Genomic DNA, 20,796 nt, shown 5'->3' on the forward strand with positions numbered 1-20,796 from the left:
AGAACTTCCTGTGGATCATACAGCAGCTGATAAGTACTGGAAGGATTAAGGTTTGTTAATAGAAGTAATTTACAAATCTGTTTAACTTTCTGGCACCTGTCCGCCGTGCAGAAACAATGGACGTTTCATCTTCAATACCCTTGCTGATGGAAGGAGGTTTTCACTCAAAATCTCACAATACATGGCCCCATTGATTATTTCCTTTACACAGATCAGTCATCCTGGTCCCTTGGCAGAAAAACAGCCCCAAAGTATGACATTTCCACCCCCCATGCTTCACAGTAGTTAGGTTGTTCTTTGGATGCAACTCAGCATTCTTTCTCCTCCAAACACAACGAGTTAGGTTTTTATCAAAAAGTTCTACTTTGGTTTCATCTGACCATATGTCATTCTCTCAATCCTCTTCTGGATCATCCAAATGCTCTCTAGCAAACTTCAGACGGGCCTGGGCATGTACTGGCTTAAGCAGGGGGACACGTCTGGCACTGCATGATTTGAGTCCCTGGCAGCATAGTGTTGCTGATGGTAGCCTTTGTTACTTTGGTCCCAGCCTTACAGCAGTAAAATAAGTATTGCACGGGGCGTGGCTTGGATGGCTGCCTGAGCAGACGTGTGTGAGGGGAGCTCCTGCCATCCTATAACCCATCCTGCAGATATCTCACCCATTCTGCTTCTACCTGTGTGCTGCCTTGCCCTGTAGGACCCCTGCTGCTGGGGGATCCTTGTGGAGGAGCTATTTGGAGGAGAGCGGGCATAGAGGGTGAGCCCAGCTGAGGGGAGCGATCTAGGCCCTGAAGCCTGCGGCCTCTGCTGCCCCTCTTGGCCGTCATCTGGGCGTCGCTGCGCTCCCTGGGGAGCTGAAGAGACCTCTTACCGGGTCTGGTGGCTCCTTGCGGACGAGACCGGAGCGAGGGAGCGGCGGGAGACCTGCGGTGGACACTGGCGGAGATCCTCTCCTGGGCCGCGGCGGGATCCTGGGCGCCATCTTGTGACACTCCTTCTGGTCCTTTGTCTCCAGCTGCTGGTTCCTGAACGGAGGTGCGTGCTGGTGCCTCCGGACGCCTGCTTGGCCCCAGACGTCCTTGAAGGCTGTGGAGAGCGGTGAGGACCTTGAAGGTGCGGAGGGACGTTCTCGTGGTGCGGGAGGGAGAGCGGCCTCGAGTGGTGTCGGCCGCTATCTTGCAAGTCTGCAGGGCCTCTTGCCGGGGTCCCTGCATTCCCCTCAGTGAGTACCTGGCCCTTCTGTGGGTAGTCAGGGGACAGTGTCCTGTGTGAGAGGAGCACCCAAAACACTTGAAGTCTCAACAGCTGGAGGTCCTCTGGGTTGCTGAGTGGGGAGCTGTGGGAGCATTGCTGTGGCTTGGGGGACCCCTCTGCCCTTTGCACCATACCTGGGACTGTGTGATAGATTGCCAGCTGGATTGAGTGCTGCCGGCTGCTGCAGCTTAAAGGGGAACCCTGCTCCATATTTTTGTTGGTTGGACTGTGTGCTGCAAATGTCTACAGTTTAGGGGGGCACTCTGTCTCCTGCTGCTGGCTGAACTGAGTGCTGACAGCTGCTGCAACTTAAAGGGGTGCCCTGACTCCTACTACTGCTGGCTGGACTGAGTGCTGAATATGGCTGCAACTTAATGGGTACCCTGCCTGTTCCTGCTGCTGGATGGCCTGAGAGCTGTACCCTAACACAACATATAGGGGTACTCTGACTCTTACTCTTGCTGCTGCTGGCTGAACTGAGTGCTGAAAGATACTACACCTTTAAGGGGTGCCCTGATAGCTGTAGCTGGTGGCTGAACGGAGTGTTTACAGCTGTTGCAGCTTCTACCGTGTTTCCTGAGCGGTCTCCCTACTAAATCACTTGCACTTTGCTATGGTGCGCAGGAATAAAGAGGGGACCAGCACCTCGCAACAGAGAACAAGTGTGTCGTCCACTGGTAGAAATTAATTGACACTACAACAGGAGGTGGCGGCCAAATTGGAGAGGTTTGCCTTGAGGCACTCACCCCCTGATTCGCTTGAGCACGTAGTGGCCCCTCTCCCGATGGCTGACATGGCCCCCCCCCCCCCATGGCCCCTCTGGGGATTGTGAGGAAATTTTTGAGGCTTCTAATGAGGATCCACGTGTCTCCTTACCTAGTACTCCACCTGAGCTTGCTGCAGCAGCTGCTGTTGTTACCCCAGGTGGAACCTACATTGGCTGCTGTTTTCGCTGAAATACAAAGATGCAATGTGACTCTCACTCAGCTGACCATGCAGGTGGGAACTGATCTGATATCTCACTTATACGTCACGACCTACAAAAGGTGACTGACCGTACCTCTGCAGCGGAGGGCCGGATCAGCGACATTGAGGATACAGTTGTTCCATTGGTTCGGGACTCTACTAGGCACAGCCATGATATTGCCCTACTTAAAGCTAAAGCAGATGACCTGGAAAATCGTCTGCGGCGTAATAATGTGCGCATAGTGGGACTGCCTGAAAAATGTGAGGGATGCTCTCCGACGGAGTATATGGAAACATGGCTTAAGGATGTATATGGGGCAGATAACTTGACTCCTCTCTTTGCGGTGGAAAGAGCTCACCGTGTTCCTACGAGGCCGCTTCCCCCTGGTGGCCCACCCCGCTCTATGCTGGTGAAACTTCTTCATTACCGGGACAGGGATCTGATACTTCGGCTGGCTAGAGAGAAACAACCAGTGACTGTGGACAAGCGCGTCATCTCTTTCTTCCCTGATTTCTCAGCGGAGGTGCAAAAGAAGCGTGCCTCCTTCTTGGTTGTCAAAAAGAGACTTCGGGCCTTGGATGTACAATATTCCATGCTGTATCCTGCCAGGTTGAGGGTGGTTGCCTTGGGTACCACCAACTTTTTTTGAAGGAGTGGATGCTGCTGTGAGATGGTTGGATTCTCATGAGTCCCAGCTGCGCCGGAGGGCCCATGGAGGCTCCCCGGGACCGGACCCGGACTGAACTGTTCCTCTCTGTGCTCATGCTGATATTGTCATGTTGATATTTGCTATTACCTGCAGTTGTTGACTCATGTATTTCTCTGCATATTATAGCTTAGGTTACCATGTGAGACATGTTGGGTATACTGTTAGCGGCCCTTTTTGATTATTTTATCTATTCTGTTTTTGGTTCCATGTGTGGGGCCTCAGTGTTGCCTTCATGTCTGACTGGTCTTCTCTCCTATTTTTTCTTTGAGGGGGGGAGGGGGAGTTGGATTCTGGAGGGGATGGCGCACTAATGCTTACTGTACGAGATATCTATAACTTGTTATAGTTTCTGGAGCTGTACGAATGCCTGTGTTCGGTTGGCCGATTGTATGCCTGCTGTATGCTCTCACTTTACTGACTTTCTCCTGAAGTGTTTCCTTGGTACGACTGATTATGAGTGGTGTGGGTATTCTAGCGCCCCTGAGTGCCGTGTGACGCGGCGACTTGTGTGGATGTATTTGTACCTTGCTTTGGGGTGTTTGTTTGTTTTGTTTTCCGTCTCTCCTTGGGTTGCTATATGTACTGTCTGTAGGTTTCCTGGGAATGTACGGGTGGGCTCCCCTGATTTCGGTGTTGATATAATAGCCCTTTTCTGCTCCGGTATCCCTGATGGCGGTCTTTAATTTTATAGGATGGAATGTTAGGGGGTTGGGAGATGTGGCGAAACGCTATGCAATATTTATCTCGGTGAGACAGTTTCACCCTGCCATACTCTGCCTCACTGAAACTCATCTGACAGCTGAAGCCACCTCGGCCCTTCATAGGGCATGGGTCGGTCACTCTTACCATTCTACCTTTTCCTCTCATGCTAGAGGGGTTAGTCTGCTGGTCCACAAATCTATTCCGTTTAAGGCTGTCTCCTCTAGCATTGACCCGGATGGTAGATTTGTGTGCGTATTGTGTGAGGTGTCTCATCGACTGCTTATTATAGTTGGTGTATATATCCCTCCTCCTTATAGTGGTGATCTCGTACGGCATATCCTAACAATAGTATCTGGATTCCTGGTGGCCCCTGTGCTTATGTGTGGTCAGGTCTTGGATGCTTCTAAGGATAAGTTTTGGGGCACTCAGGCCCCTCCCCCTTCTAGACCTACTAGTCTTGCCAAGCTGTTGACCGAAATAGACCTATTCGATCTGTGGCGCCTCCGTAATCCCAGTGTTAGACAGTTCTACTGTTACTCGGCCATGCATGGCACTCTATCTAGGATAGACATGGCGGTTGGGGATGGGACCATGGCTGGACTGGTTGGTGAAATTACATATCTGGCCAGGGGGTTATCGGATCACTCCCCGATCCGTTTACGACTTGATTTATCGGGTGGGGGGCTGGTGGGGTGCGCCCTCTGTGGAGACTGAACCCGTTCTGGTTACATTTGCTGACTACTACTGAACTAGTTGGTGCGGAACTCAGGGACTTTCTTGCCCTTAATGACGGTTCGGCTTCGGTCTCCATGGTTTGGGACTCTCTAAAGGCGTTCCTCCGCGGTCTGTTTATTCGGGACATAAGTGTCCACAAGTCCTTCACCAGAGAGAGGGGGGAAAAGTTGACACTATTGGTGACAGAAGTTGAAGCTAGATATGTTTTGCACCCTACCCCTGGATCGAGGGAAGAGTGGTTGAGGGCGCAGGATGATTATACTAAATACTTAGAGGAGATGGCCGAACATAAGAGGCTTTTTAGTAAGCAGCGCTACTTTGAGTGTGGTGAGGGAACGGGCAAACTGTTGGCTTCTTTTGCTCGGGCTCAGCAGGGGGTGTCATATATTGGCTGTTTGAGGGATAATCGGGGGAGTGAGGTCACGGAGGAGGAGGAGATCTTAGGTGTGATGGTAGACTTTTATAAGGAGGCTTACTCTACTAAGACTTCTTGTACTGGGGAGGCCTTGGGGACGTATATGGGCAGGGCATCACTTCCTTCCCTTTCTTTGGAGCAGAGGGACGAGCTGGACTCGCCGTTCTCTCTGGAGGAATTGGAACTGGCTCTGAAAGATGCTGCTAATGAAAAGGCCCCGGGACCAGATGGGCTTCCGAATGAGGTATACAAAAAATTCTCAGGGATCCTCCTGCCCCAGCTGTTGCGAGTGGTCGAGTCGGCGGCTTTGGAGGGCGCTTTGCCTCGATCTATGATGGAGGCCATCGTAGTACTTATACCTAAACCGGGCAAGGACCCTTTATGTGCTGGTTCTTACAGACCGATCTCATTACTGTGTGCTGACGTGAAGTTGCTGGCTCGGGTACTCGCTAACAGACTGGTTAAAGTTGTATTATCTCTAGTTCATGGGGACCAGACTGGCTTTATGCCAGGTAAATCTACGGTGGATAACATTAGGAGAGTGTATGTTAATTTACAGATGACACCCCTACTAGATAGGAGTTCTCAGAAGGTAGCTGTCTGGTGTAAATTACCGATCTCGGTGGTTGGTCGGACTAATCTAACAAAAATGGTGCTAATGCCGCAGTTAATATATGTTCTGCAGAACTCGCCAGTGTAGATAGCCATGACTTACTTTCATAGGATACAACGGCGTTTCAGACAGTTGGTGTTGTGGGGGGGGGGGGGGGGGGGGCGACTGCTAGGATCAAACTTGAGACACTACAAAGGGGAAAACTTCAGGAGGGCTAGCGTTACCTAATCCCTGGCTGTATTATCTTGCCTCACAGATACATCAGATTAGAGGGTGGGCGAAGACATCTCTCCTGGGTCCTATGGGTCGGTTGTTTATGGCCAGACATGGAGGGAGGGTGCCATTGCATATTCTGGAGACTGGAGCCCTGACAAGACCTCCGGATTCCTCTCCCACTACCCAACTCCTTTGCAGGCTTTGGGGCCACGCGCGTAAGTTACGTGGTCTTACAAGTTTCATATCGTATACACCGCTGTGGCTTAACCCGGGCTTGCCAGTTTTCTACTCTTTTGTGGATTCTGGTTTTTGGGAGAGGATGGGATTATGTGAAGTGGGGCAGTTGGCTGTACAGGGGGTAGTCCGATCTTTTGAGGACTTGCAGGAGGAGTTTGCTTTACCGCGCTCCTCGTTTTATCAGTACCTGCAACTCCGTCAGGTGTACGAAACTCAAAATCGTCTGCGGCTGATGGTGGTGCAAACTAACAGGGTCCTAGAATCGGTTATTATGAAAAGGGAATCTGCTGGAGTTATTTCTTGGCTGTACGGTGAGCTATTGAGTTTTTACCATGAACGGTTCCCTTTGACGGTCCGGAATAAGTGGGAGAGAGACCTTGGTGGGCTGAGTGATAAGGAATGGTGTAAAGTCTTGTCGCTTACCTCGTCATTGTCTCTGTCAGAGGCTGACAGACTGTCACAGTTGTTCTTTCTGCACAGGGTGTATAAGACCCCTCTGTTCTTACATAAGGTCGGTGTTTGGTCCGACTCTGCCTGCCCTAGGTGTGGGGAGCTGGAGGCTCACCTGCTTCACATGGTGTGGGAGTGCCCCGTTTTAGATGCCTATTGGGCTGATGTGTTACGCCTTATCAGGGATGTTTATGGGGTTACACTGCTTAGAGAACCTAAGGTATGCTTACTTGGTCTTATTGGATGTGATAAGGAACCTTCCATGAGAGAGGTGGGGATCTTACGTGTGCTGTACCAAGCCAGGAAACTGATTGCGCAGTACTGGATTAGACCGGCTCCTCCGGGTGTAGCTGATCTTATTAACAGAATATGGCAGATAGTACGCTTGGAGAAAGGGATATATATATTAAACGTAACGTTGAACGGAAATTTGATAATATTTGGGGACCCTGGGTACACCATTTTGACCCCTTGAGGACTGGTTCGTAATTGCTTGTGACCCCTTGGCCTGTGTTTATGTTATTATTGGCTTATAGTCTGGGGACTCTCTGTATGTGGCTTCACTCTCTTCCTTGTCTGCCCTTTTCTTTCTCTCCTCTTCTGGTGGCTTTGTTGAATTGCCTGGGGGTGCTGCTTGCTGGAGTTGTGTGCGCTGGGATTGGGGGAGTCTCCCCATTGGAATATGAGTATATTAAAACCTCTAGTTTACTGCTTGTGTATATTCCTGCTCCTGCAGAGGGAAGAGACGGACTGTTTGTATGTACGGTGGGTGGGGGGTTTATTGTTGGGGAAATGTTTTTGTATGTTTAAAAAGGGTTAAACTATTAATAAAAATATCTGATTTAAAAAAAAAATAAGTATTGCACACATCACCATTTTACTCACTAAACATATTTCCAAAGGTATTATTGACATGAAAGTTTCACTTAATGTTGGTAACAACCCAAGTAATCCAAATATACAAAGAAACCAAAACAAATACTCTCAGAAGTTATATGCAATAACATGAAATGACACAGGGAAAAAGTATTGAACTTGCTTACTGATATTTATTTAGTACTTTGTACAAAAGCCTTTGTTGGTAATGACAGCTACAAGACGCCTCCTGTATGGATAAACTGGTCGCATGCATTGCTATGGTGGCATTTTGGCCCATTCTTATGTCAAGACACGGGGTGGTGTTGGTGAAAATACCTGATCACTTTGTGACGCCAGGGCACCATTATCCTTTACACGGTAGAGGCAGCTTCTACCGGGACAGACACCATGAGCAAATAAACACACCGACGTCAGGTTACGGATAACCGTCTTTACTGAGCAAATGCAGGTGGAAATGAATAGACAGCTGGCCTTTGGTGTGTAAGTGCAGCGTAACCCCTTGGGAGCCCTGTTGCCGTTCTGAGACTTGTAGTAGTTGAATGAATGAATTCTGGTAGTTAGGGTCCTGCCAATTTACTGTAGCTTTCTCCATAGGGGCATGCATTTTCCACATGCGAGCACTTTCTTGCAGCATGACCAGTATAGAGATTAGAGTAGAAGTAGGCCTCTCCTCAGAGCACACGACACACAGTACACCTGAGCTAAGCTGTTGCTCAAAAGCCTTGCTGGAACTAGACTGAACGATGTCTAGCACTAGACTGACTACCTCCTCCCCTGTACCTCACTATACAGGGGAGACTTTGGGGTAACATGGGGTTCACTGCTCACAATTAAAGGGACATTAACAAGAAAACATATGTACATACAACAATAATGAAATTAATTTAAGAAAATATATTGTCTGATGTTATAATACACAAATAATCAATTCAATAACCAAAACTCCAATGGGCCCAACACCTTGTGTTGCCGAGCTGCCCGAGACAGTCCAAAGTCATGGGACAGCTTCTGGTGCTAGGACAACACACTTCCATACAAACAGTTTTCAAATCTTGAAGGTTCCATGGGCCATTCATCCTTCCTTCAATTATGTGAAGTTTTAGGGTGATGTGCAGTGCCATTTCTCCCCCAAACATTGTATGTTTTTTGTTGGTATTTAAAGATAACAATAAGGGAAATGAAATATAAATATACTCACAAAAAGAATAGCTTATAAGCAATATATTGTATATGGAACATATGTTATATAGCGTTATGCCGTTAGTATTGATTTGGTGATATTTCTGAACTTTAGAGTTAAAGGGGTACTCCACCCTTAGACATCTTATCCCCTATCCAAAGGATAGGGGATAAGATGTCAGATCGCCGGGGTCCCGCTGCTGGGGACCCCCTGGATCTAACATGCAGCACCCACGTGTAGCGGCTTCCGGAACCGCTGGAGGTCCTTAGTCCATCATGGACTCAGCCTGAGGACCTCCAGCAGTTCCGGAAGCCGATACAGGTGGGTGCTGCATGGTGGATACAGGGGGTCCCCAGCAGCGGGACCTCGGCAATCTGATATGTTATCCCTTGTCCTTTGGATAGGGGATAAGACGTCTAGGGGCGGAGTACCCCTTTAAATGAGCAAACTATGTTAGAAAGGTAGCCTGTAAAGTCAAAAGTTAGTAAAAGAAAAATGCACAGGACTCTGTGTAGCAAAGGTAGGGATTTTGTCAATGTCAAATCACCATAATTTTGAAACTGTAGATAACATAAATTTATGAGCAGTTAAGAACTGTAAACATTAAACTTTGCAGCACGAGACAGTTTCAGGGGTGGTTGTTAGGTTTTTACTAAGTAATAAAGGAGACCTGAAAATACATGAAAGGCAGGGGTCAAGTCCTGGGAGAAAGTGTAAAAACTCATCCAAAGATTTTCACTCTAGAGCTGATCCTGCAGGACTCCTGTTAATGGGAATGGTGTTGCTGCTGTAAAAAAGCGCAGGAACTCAGTTCCCATACAATCCCACAGGACTTGAGCCCTGATGAAAGTTATGACTGTATATGTAAAAGGAAATGAAAAGAAGTAAGGAGTGAGGAGAATATGACATAAAAGTATATTATAAGAATTTGTCTATGCATAATAATAGTAGGGCAAGCTCTGAGCCAACTTTTACATTTTTCCCAGTTAGGTCATTAAAAAGCCTTTCAATATCAGACCAAAACTGGGCAGTCCCATAGGAGATGCGTCAATGTTCTTGTGCCATTGCTGTTTCTCCAGCATTTTGGTAGAATTTTGCTAGTTTAAAGGGGTACTCCACCCCTAGACATCTTATCCCCTATCCAAAGGATAGGGGATAAGATATCTGATCGCGGGGTCCCGCCGCTGGGGACCCCCGCAATATAGCATGCGGCACCCACCTGTTTCTACTCCGGAAGCACTGGAGGGTCTGGGTCCCGACCTCCGGGACGCCCGCTCCCATAGACTTGCATTGAGGGGACAAGGCGTGACGTCACATGGGGGCGGAGTCGTGACGTCGCGGACTTCCGTTCCGGTGGTCGGGACCCAGAAACAGGTGGGTGCCGCATGCTATATATGTGGGGGTACCCAATGGCGGGAGCCCCGCGATCAGACATCTTATCCCCTATCCTTTGGATAGGGGATAAGATGTCTAGGGGGGAGTAGCCCTTTAACCGGAGTGCAATACCATCAGGTTCAAATCTTTATGTATTTTACCCATTGGGAAATACATTTTGAAGCTTTTTTTGCCCATGTAAAAGTTTTCCCCCATACATCCTGGTGTATAGTGGTGCCCAAATCGGACACCCAATTTTTACGATGGGGAAGTGTGTGATTTGGATACTGAGTTTGGTTAGTAAAATGATAGGTGTTTTATGCTTCTCTTAAAAAAGGCTTGCAGGATGTATAAAACATCTCCCATGAACTGGGGTGATTGAACAGTTTTGGAGAAAAGGAGAAAAGAAAGATCGGAACTACCTGTGTTGTCATGTTGGAATAAATACAGTATTTTATTTGCACAGAGCTTGATCCGATCTTCCTTTTCTCCATTGTTACGCTGGTGCCGGCGTCCAGCACCTGGATCCATGCTCCACCTGTCCAGCTGGACTTCTCTTTGCATATGATTTTCTTAAATATTGTAAGAATTGGCTGTATGTATCTATCTCAGTTTGAGAAATTGAAAACTGCTCAACAAGTTCATAAAAACATTGGAAAGGGCTGGTAATAAATTTAAAGGGGTTATCCAGGAATATAAAAACAGCTAATTTTCCATTGCTCAGTTGGATTGAAATGAATGGAAAAAAGTTTTAATATAACACACAACCTGGGGACAGATATGGAGCTGAAAGAAATTAGCTCTGTTTTTCTATATCTGGATAACCCCCTTTAACTCCCCTGGAAGTTCAGACAGAAAGATTAACATTGGCTGTATGTAGGCTTATATGGTACAAGGGATTTGGCATGTGGTAAATGTTATACCTAGATCTTTTAATTACTGAAATGTGCCCAAAGCCTCAAGGTTTCTTTAACAGAAGGTGAAATAGAGAAGATCTAAAGCATTGTGTACTATGGCATTTAAACAGGTCAATTTTTCTCTTCTCCTAGTATTTAAATGGCTTTTCCAAATGTTGTGCAGCAAACTTTAAATACTTATCAACATGGTTTGTATTCAGCAATGGAGTTTTGCGTGGTAAGTGCATACAGGCCATGGCGGCGGAGTGCATGACTTACTGTTTTCTTAGAGACAACATTACCTGCTTATTCCAGGTCTTTTTGAAGCTCTCCACAATTGGTCCTTGGCTCTTGGACAATTATTCTGATTATTCTTTTTACTTCTCTGTCAGAAATCACGTGAGGCGCACCTGGTCGAGGCAAATTTATGGTGAAATGATTGTCTTTCAACTTGCGTGTTATGACCCCAACAGTGCTCACTGGAACATTCAGAAGCTTAGAAATGCGCCTGTAACCAACACCATTGTTTTGTTTTGCAAAGAAGGTCTTGAGATAGCTCTTTGCTGTTACCCATCATGAGAAGTGTCTTGTGTGACACCTTGGCAATGAGACCTTTTTTTAGCCATCAGTTGGGACTGAACCAGCAGATAATAATTTGCACTGACTAGGGCTGGATTGCTTTAGAATTACTGATAGATTTCAGCCGTGTTTTGGCTTTCCATGCCTTTTGCACCTCCATTTTCTTATGAGTTTAATACTTTTTTCCTTTGTCATTTCACATTATTACACATAACTTAATTTCTGATCTTGTTTATTTTAGATTCTTTGTATGTATGGATTATTTGGGTTATTTCCAGTATTGGGTTGTTACCAGCATCTGCATTTCCCCCACTGTATATTGGGAATGGGGCTCAAGTCCATTCTAAGCATATGTAGCCAAGGAACCTGCCACATATAGCCCAATTTTGGATTGGTTTAGATATATGCATTTACTGAAGAAAATAGTTTTGTGGATATCTGTACAAATTGCGCCAAATAGAACAGACAATTCGCGAACAAATGGTTTGGAACAGAAGTGCATCTACGGTGCACCAGTTTTATTAATGAGCCTGAGACACTTGGATAAATCTGGTACATTTGAAGACTGTCCAGCTCAGAAATAGACTGTATCAGTAAATCTAGGCCAATGTTTGCATTATTTCAATAGTCCTCTCTACAAGCTGCACATCAGAGGTGTTGTGTGTTATATAACTGTTTAATATTCACTAATATACGCTTTCTAATGCTTCGTCATACCTGTTAATATAATGAATTTAGAGCCTTCACACTTGTCAGTTCATCTGTGAAAAAGACGACTTCAGTTTCAGAATGAATTGCTTTTATAAGGGTCTTTACATTGTGAGAGATTGGACTTGATGTGAATACACATCTAGCACATTTACCTAGTGAGAAATACGGTGCTTACAATTTCAGGGAACACACGTCGTGTCAGTTGCTTCTAAGCTTTAACACAGTCGTGCCATAAACATTCAGAAGTCCGAATTCCAACTTCCCAAAAACTTGGCAAAGATCATTGAGACAAAATAATTTGCTGTGCTACAGAAACTTAATTCTGAGTATTGACTGAATTTGATCACATGGTGCAGAAGTGCGAGTGGGGACTTACAAGTAGGATCAAGCACTTTACAAGCAAGATCAAATAGACAACACGATTCATGTTACGCTAGTTTTTTCTTTTACTTCTTAAGTAGCTACTAGATATGTACACATTAAAAGAACACTGATACACTGTGCCCAGCGAGCCTGTTTTATGGGGTTAACTGCAGTATCATTTTTTTCCGGAAGCGTTCCTTTAGGACTGACGTTCATACAGGTCATTGCCTTTTTATACCAGATTTCCTGACACGTATCATTGTGTTAGCTCTGCTAAATAAGAGTTTCTTTAATTCTAAACAAATTGTCACAGGATAAACAAGCTCTAAAACATGGCTTGTCTGCCAGCAACTCTTCCTTAAAGGGGTACTCCTTCCCTAGGCATCTTATCCCTTGGGGACCCCTGCAATCTCCCAGCTGCACCCAGCGTTCATTTAGAACTTCAGGTGCAGCTCCGGAGGCTCGTGACGTCACATCCGTGCCCCGCTCGTGACATCACGGCCACGCTCCCTCAGTGCAAGTCTATGGGAGGGGGCGTGGTGGCAACCATGCCCCCTCCCATAGACTTGCATTGAGGGGGCGCGGCCGTGACCGTGATGTCACGAGCCTCTGCCCCGCATCACCAGTTATCCAGCACTGAGCGAAGTTCTCTCCGTGCACTGGATGTCTGGGGTGCTGCAGCCGAGTTCGCGGGGGTCCCCAGCGGCTCAGGCATCTTATCCCCTATCCTTTGGATAGGAGATAAGATGTCTAGGGGCAGAGTACCCCTTTAACTCTAGTTCTTGGCAACCTGTCAATCCATACAAAGTGGAATGGCTCACTGTCTAAAGATCGACTGGCCAGCAATACACCTATACCTTAGCTGCAAAAAGGGATAAGGAAATAACAAATAGACACTGGCGCTCAAGGCCCAAATGTATAGGCAGTATACAGAACGAAATAAAATCAATTTATTATAAATCCAGCTGTAGTAAATGTCCATATAACCAGGAGGGCTCTTGCTGGCAAGTAGGCAAAAACTAAATATCACACACAGCTGTAAAAAGTTATAAGAATAAAATGACCATAAAATGATGCTAGAGTCAGATTATAAAACAAATATAAATGCTTGGCAAAACCCGAACTGTTAGAAGGCTGTCTCTGGTAAGATTATCACAGTTTATAAGGAGCACAAAGAAGTCGTATCTCATTAATCATGTAAACATGTATGGTATTATGTAGGGATCGACCGATATCGTTTTTTTATGGCCGATACCGATAATCGGTGGAGGTTAGGGCCGATAGCCGATAACTTATACCGATATTCCGGTATAAGTTATCGGCTATTTATCCCCCCGCGACACCGCTGCAGATCATTGATTTAAAGCGGGCTCTTTAAATCAATGCACTGCAGTGGCTTTTGCAGTGCCATAGGCCGCCGCCGCCACCCGCTTCTCTCCCCCTGCCTGTCTGGGGGTCCTGAGACCTATCACCGCCACCGCTCCCCCCGCCGCGCCACGCCTAGGGGGGCCTCCAGCTGTTGCAAAACTACTACTCACAGCATGCCCGGACAGCCGTTGGCTGTCCGGGCATGCTGGGAGTTGTAGTTTTGCAACAGCTGGAGGGCCTACTGTAGGTATAGTATATTATACAGACCCCTGTCCATCCCAGAACCCTGACTCACCTTCCCAGTTGCTGCAGGGACTGTCCGGGGAGGGTGGTCCGGGCCATCCATCCTTCCTGTAGTGTCCGGTGGCATTCCGGGTGGAGTGTGAACCGGTCCGGGCTGTCCTTCTTTTCTGGGGGTCCTCTACTCCACTCCGGGCAGTCTCCGGCCTAGTAACGCTGCATAGACGCCGCTGCGCAACAACGCACCTGACGTCACGGCGTAGCGGCGTCTATGCAGCGTACTAGGCCGGAGCCTGCCCGGAGTGGAGAAGAGGACCCCCGGAGAAGGACAGCCCGGACCGGTTCACCCTCCACCCGGAATGCCGCCGGACACTACAGGAAGCATGGATGGCCCGGACCACCCCCATTACGGGTAAGTTTAATTTTTTTTATTGACTCGGAGGGTGGGGGAGGGGCCCGACCGGTATAGCGGTATGGGCAAAAATCCGTACCGTGGGAGAAAAAAAAAATGGTATCCTGTTTATACCGGTATACCACCCAGCACTACGGTGGGGGGTGCGAAGCGGTGCGGTGGGTTGGGGGGGAGGTCGCGGTGCGGTGTGGCGGGTCGGGGGGGGCGGGACATTATCGGCTTATCGGCAAGGTAATTACCGATAATGCCCAAAATCGTGATTATCGGCCGATAATATCGGCCATACCGATAATCGGTCGATCCCTAGTATTATGTACCGCTCACCCGAGATGTGTGTGCAGATCTCCTGGTTCGTGCACGGACTCCGATCACTGAAGAACAATGCTGCGGTGCCGATCTGTGGCAGCTCTCGATTTAGATGGACTAGCCGAGGATTGCTGCTGCTGGACAGAGTTCCTGCTTCTATTGAATCTAGTGAATCCACCCAGAAGAAGCAGGAAGTCCTTCCAGCGCAGCAATCCTCGACTAGTCCATCTGAATAATAAATAGATTGTATTTCATTCTGTATACTGCCTATATATTTAGTTCTTGAGTGCCAGTTTGTATTTGTTAGAACCTGTCAATCTCATTGAGTATGACTGTTTGGCATACCTAGGCTTAGACACATGAATACAACATTTTCAGGAAGTTTCCTTTCTACAGGGTGTCCCTTAGGACTGGACAATAAATTTTCAATACATTTTCTAAATGACCCACAACATTTTATTTGTTTCATAATATCTTTGATGTGATTTCCAGCCCCTTTGCAAGATCCATCTGAACCCAAAGCAGTAACTTTACATTTCCATCAATTTGAGAATATTCATTTGTCCATTGTTGGTACCACTAAGAGAGTCATTCGCCAAGCCTTTCAATTTGGAACATTAACTTGTATCTCAACATGGAGCGGTATGTCTCACCAATTACAGCAAAGAAAATAGTCTCAACACATGAGCTTTCAAAACATAAATTTTGTTATAGTTAGCAATATTTTCTATATGTCCCATGTGGGACTGGTAAATTAACCCATTCTCACCTGCCAACTGTTTGACTAATTTCAGTCCCACCGTTGACATTTAAAAAATCTTTTTCAGTTTTAGTCTTTAGAGACCTTACTCTTAGTTATGTTGCCAGAGCTTCCCACCCATTTAGTGTCGATGTTGTATGAATTGCACCTGGATGATGACTGAACTCTATACGTGACTGAACCCCGCCTGGACAGTGGTCGGACCCCCCTTGATCAGACACTTATCATCTCTATAGGGGATAAGTTTTAGTTAACCTGTAGTGCCCCTTTTAAATGATTATTAAAGTAGGCAGTGCCCAAACAGAATTATACCTCCAATGGGTGTATTATCAGTGTAGTTGGTTATGTATTTTATTTATTGTATAATTTGTAATTCCAAGGGTAGCAGGTAGAGATGAGCGAAGTTACAGTGATTCAAATCGTCACAAACTTCTCGGCTCGGCAGTTGCTGACTTTAGCCTGCATAAATTAGTTCAGCTTTTAGGTGCTCCGGTGGGCTGGAAAAGGTGGATACAGTTCTAGGAGAGTCTACCGGGCCGAGAAGTTTGTGACGAATCGAATCAATCACTGTAACTTCGCTCATCTCTAGTAGCAGGCTCCTTGTGGCAAAATTCACCCTCTTCTTCCTGTAATCCTGTACTACACATAGCTATGTAGAAGAACAATGAGAGATGCCACAGTTTGATATCATAATTATATTACTGTTTTGGGGAATTAATCGTGATCTCTCTATAATATTTGATGATAATTTTCTTAACTGTGTTCGCAGATAGATCTCATCAGGGTGACTGTGAGCTGTATAACATCTATGGTTTAACCACAGGGGCTCTGAGAGTTGACTGTTCAGACTGCACATAATGTTCGTTCCTGCTATTAAACTGATGCTTAGAAAGATATTACCATATAAGCAAACACCAGGATATTCAGCACATTCAATGACTGTTTTGTCTCAAAGCATCATCATGAGTAGACACCAGGGATCTCAGGGAGAAGTAACTTTGTTCAGACTGTCACGAGACGTCTTAGTGTCATTACAGTGGGGTGTCTTGTGTCCGCTACAGTCTTCACTGCTGCCAAGTCTGTGTAACTGTGTTTTTATTGTAATGACTCTGAAGGGAAATACTTCAAGAGTGTATATAGTGAATTATTATTGTACAACAAACATCACACCACTTAATATCTGGATGCTGTTACTACACGTATACAGTGCAATCTCAGGACTAGTTCACACTTGTTACAGGTCAGAACGATATACTGCTGGCATATTCTGAGCTGTGCCCATTTATTTCAGTGGACCATACTTTGTCTACTAGTGGTTATGCTCAGTCCATTTTCAAACATTTATTCAAATTTTGCATGACTGAAATGCCCAGCTGCCTGTACATTAGAGACCCTCAAAATGACAGTATACACTTGGAGATGTACCTAATGTAGAGAATAGTAGACTACTGCAATGGGTATGTGGCAGTTTACATTGGCATACTGTTCTGCTCATATGTCCATGTTTGTGTCCAGTGAACGTATGGCCAGTAAGTATGAACGTCAGTAAGAGAGAAACCAAGCCAAGATATTATACAGACACATACACTACAGTTTATGACCGTTTATGATACTGAAATCTCACCAATATGGCCACCAAGATATAGAATGTCAAAGGAAGTACACACTCTGGCTCCAGTTCAGACCCCGACTGCTTCAGAAATGGCTCATGCATAATAATCAACAATAGCAATTACTGTAGTGAATATTCTACAACCTATGCATTTAGTCACCTAATTAGACAATATTAGTAATATATAATATCACAATTTGAAAGCCAGAGTAATAGTTTGTATGAACCTACCTTCAGTCGATTTCTCGAATGTATCCTGTTTATTTGTGGGACTCAAAAATGTGGTGTACCACCTTTTTGAGACCTGTACAGAAATGGGATATGTTTGGGATATGGACCAAGTGTGGAATATGTTCAGTCCATTTAAAGTGTACTTGTTGTTAACAAAAACTTTTCATATAATGTAGATAATACCATAATATGTATATTTGTAATATACATTGGTGTATATTTTTGTCCCTACAGCTATTGTCTGTGTGTCTCTGTGATGAGACCACATACAGGAAGTGAGGACAGGACAAGCAAGGCTCTGTACACTGAGGAAAGGCAGGGCTCTGTACACTGAGGACAAGCAGGGCTCTGTACACTGAGGGCAAGCAGGGCTCTGGGCACTGAGGACAAGCAGGGCTCTGGGCACTGAGGACAAGCAGGGCTCTGTACACTGAGGACAAGCAGGGCTCTGTACACTGAGGACAAGAAGGGCTTTGTACACTGAGGACAAGCGGGGCTCTGTACACTGAGGACAAGCGGGGCTCTGTACACTGAGGACAAGCGGGGCTCTGTACACTGAGGACAAGCGGGGCTCTGTACACTGAGGACAAGCGGGGCTCTGTCCACTGAGGACAAGCGGGGCTCTGTCCACTGAGGACAAGCGGGGCTCTGTGCACTGAGGACAAGCGGGGCTCTGTGCACTGAGGACAAGCGGGGCTCTGTGCACTGAGGACAAGCGGGGCTCTGTACACTGAGGACAAGCGGGGCTCTGTACACTGAGGACAAGCGGGGCTCTGTACACTGAGGACAAGCGGGGCTCTGTACACTGAGGACAAGCGGGGCTCTGTACACTGAGGAAAAGCGGAGCTCTGTGCACTGAGGACAAGCGAGGCTCTGTGCACTGAGGACAAGCGGGGCTGTGTGCACTGAGGACAAGCGGGGCTGTGTGCACTGAGGACAAGCAGGGCTCTGTAAACTGAGGACAAGCAGGGCTCTGTACAGTGAGGACAATCAGCTCTGTACAGTGAGGATAAGCAGGGCTCTGTACAGTGATGACAAGCAGGGCTCTGTACACTGAGGACAAGCAGGGCTCTGTGCACTGAGGACAAGCAGGGCTCTGTGCACTGAGGGCAGGCATGGCTCTTTGCAGTGAGGACAGGAGAGGACTCTGTGCAGTGAGGATAAGCAGGGCTCTGTACACTGAGGACAAGCGGGGCTCTGTACACTGAGGACAAGCGGGGCTCTGTACACTGAGGACAAGCGGGGCTCTGTACACTGAGGACAAGCGGGGCTCTGTACACTGAGGACAAGCGGGGCTCTGTACACTGAGGACAAGCGGGGCTCTGTACACTGAGGACAAGGGGGGCTCTGTACACTGAGGACAAGCGGGGCTCTGTGCACTGAGGACAAGCGAGGCTGTGTGCACTGAGGACAAGCGGGGCTCTGTACACTGAGGACAAGCGGGGCTCTGTACACTGAGGACAAGCGGGGCTCTGTACACTGAGGACAAGCGGGGCTCTGTACACTGAGGACAAGCAGGGCTCTGTACACTGAGGACAAGCGGGGCTCTGTACACTGAGGACAAGCGGGGCTCTGTACACTGAGGACAAGCAGGGCTCTGTACACTGAGGCTCTGTGACATGCTCTCGGCTCACACATCAGGATGATTGACAAGCCAGGAGCCTGCACAGAGCCCTGCTTGTCTTGCCCTCACTTCCTGTATTTGTACTCTTCATAGAGACACACAGGCAATAGCTGCAGGGACAGACAGCATTTTTTCAACCAAAAATCAAAAAAAAAATGTAATCAATGTATATTACAAATATTCATATAATGTATTATTTACATCAAAGGTTTTTGATAACGACAGGTATACTTTAAGTATATCAGCCTTGTTGGCATCCCATTTTGACAGGTTTTTAAATTACAGCCCAGCATATGCTCCAAAACATGATTTTAAATTTGTTGATTATTGTGTATTAACGCATATGTTTTTTTCTTTTCTTTTTGTAGAAAAACAACAGTGCGGGCAATAGTAATGCAGATCTTCCACTCCCTAATCCCGGAATGTACCAGTTGGATGTTACATTAAAACGAGGAAGCAATCTGGCAGCACGAGATCGTGGAGGTACAGTCCATTCTCTGACTATATGATTAAGTGCTAATTGTGTTTTATGGGAAAATCTGACCTGAGAGCCAAATTAACAAAAAGTTAAGTGGAATCCCATTATCATTGTTCTCTGAATGGCACCATATGAAATATTTCCACTTTTTTGCTTAGTCTGCATTGTGAGCACTTTGGTCTCTGACAAGTTTTATCTGCAGTCATTTCACATTGAGCCAAATAAACACTTCTGAATTTACACTGGCGACACGGCCACGCCATATTAACAGCCCTCGCCAACGTTCACTTATCTTCCAGACGCTATTCATAATACTGTATGTTACTGCCAGTGCTTACCTTTCTTGGCTCTAAGATCTTTATTCCAATTTACAGTGTACAGTAGTTGGGCAAGTCATGATACCAGTTTGAAGAGGATGTGTCACCTAGATGTTTTTTTTCTACTTTTGAGAGCCAAATAATGAAATATGTGCTGTTTGTGTAACCTAATTTTGTTTTCCAGTTTTTTCTTTCTTAATTTCTAGTACATTATTAGGGGGGTAGCCATCTTGCCTGAGATGTTTTAATCACTTGTCGAGGAAAACTGATGTATAAATCCTCATATATATATGATATGAATGCCCTTAATGATAATTTAGTAGACAACCAACACTCTCAAAATCATTGATTAGGCCTAAGTAATAAAATATAAATCTTTATTGAAAACATAAATACATATAGACATAGAAAAATGCACTGACAATACAGAATTATGTTTCTTGATCCGACAATGTGCACAGATCATGGATCAGGAAGGGACGGGGTGTAGGATACAGGTGAACCCCTACTTCTTGGAAGACCCTACCTAGTCTAAACCCTTGCCCTCACTGAACGATAAGTGTGGACGGGGTTAGGAAGATGTTAGTATTCCATTAGAAATATAAAAAATTGAATAAAATACATTTATTGAGACATTTCGTGCTCCCTTTCCAACGCGTTTCTCCCTAACCAAATAACTAGGGTTCATCAGGGAATGGAGGAGAAAACTGTACAACAAGATAAAAAATATATATAATACCAATGATGTAGTCAAAATATGATAAATATGATTATATTTATAAGGCACAGTTGAGTGAGTCAGAACTGCTTAAGATGACAATCCAAAGTATGAGCTGAGTTCATTCAATATAATTGATACATGTTGAATGATGCATCCCCTATATTATATATATGACGCTGGCCTATTCCAGAGTACGGCCAAGTTGAGGTGGATATAACTGTAGAAACAGAATAACATATCTATAAACACCATCCTGGTTGCTAATGGAGTTCAAAAACACTATATTGATATATTGATCTTATACCTCTGTATTAATCCCATGTATTGGCTGCTGACAAGGCACATCACGAGTAATGAAGTAGTCCCAAAACTGTTTCAGCAGGACTATATAGATACACTTTAGATGACCTCCAAGAACTGTAAAAGTATATGATAATCAAATTA

The 20,796-nt window shown here is 45.9% G+C and overlaps 1 protein-coding gene across 8 annotated transcripts in view; it reads left to right on the forward strand.

Annotated features, from left to right (window-relative positions):
* MCTP1 (multiple C2 and transmembrane domain containing 1) overlaps nt 1-20,796 on the forward strand; it is an 822,947-nt gene that overhangs the window by 223,046 nt on the left and 579,105 nt on the right. For 7 of the 8 annotated variants that reach the window (XM_056537914.1, XM_056537903.1, XM_056537887.1 and 4 more), the window contains exon 2: nt 19,205-19,319. The exons of the other annotated variant lie outside the window; for it this stretch is intronic. In XM_056537914.1, the coding sequence (XP_056393889.1) occupies nt 19,205-19,319 (115 nt within the window). The remainder of the gene's footprint in view (nt 1-19,204; nt 19,320-20,796) is intronic. 8 annotated transcript variants of the gene reach the window in all.

The sequence above is a fragment of the Hyla sarda genome, chromosome 1 (genome assembly GCF_029499605.1).
Source record: "Hyla sarda isolate aHylSar1 chromosome 1, aHylSar1.hap1, whole genome shotgun sequence".
NCBI classification, from domain to species: Eukaryota; Metazoa; Chordata; class Amphibia; order Anura; family Hylidae; genus Hyla; species Hyla sarda.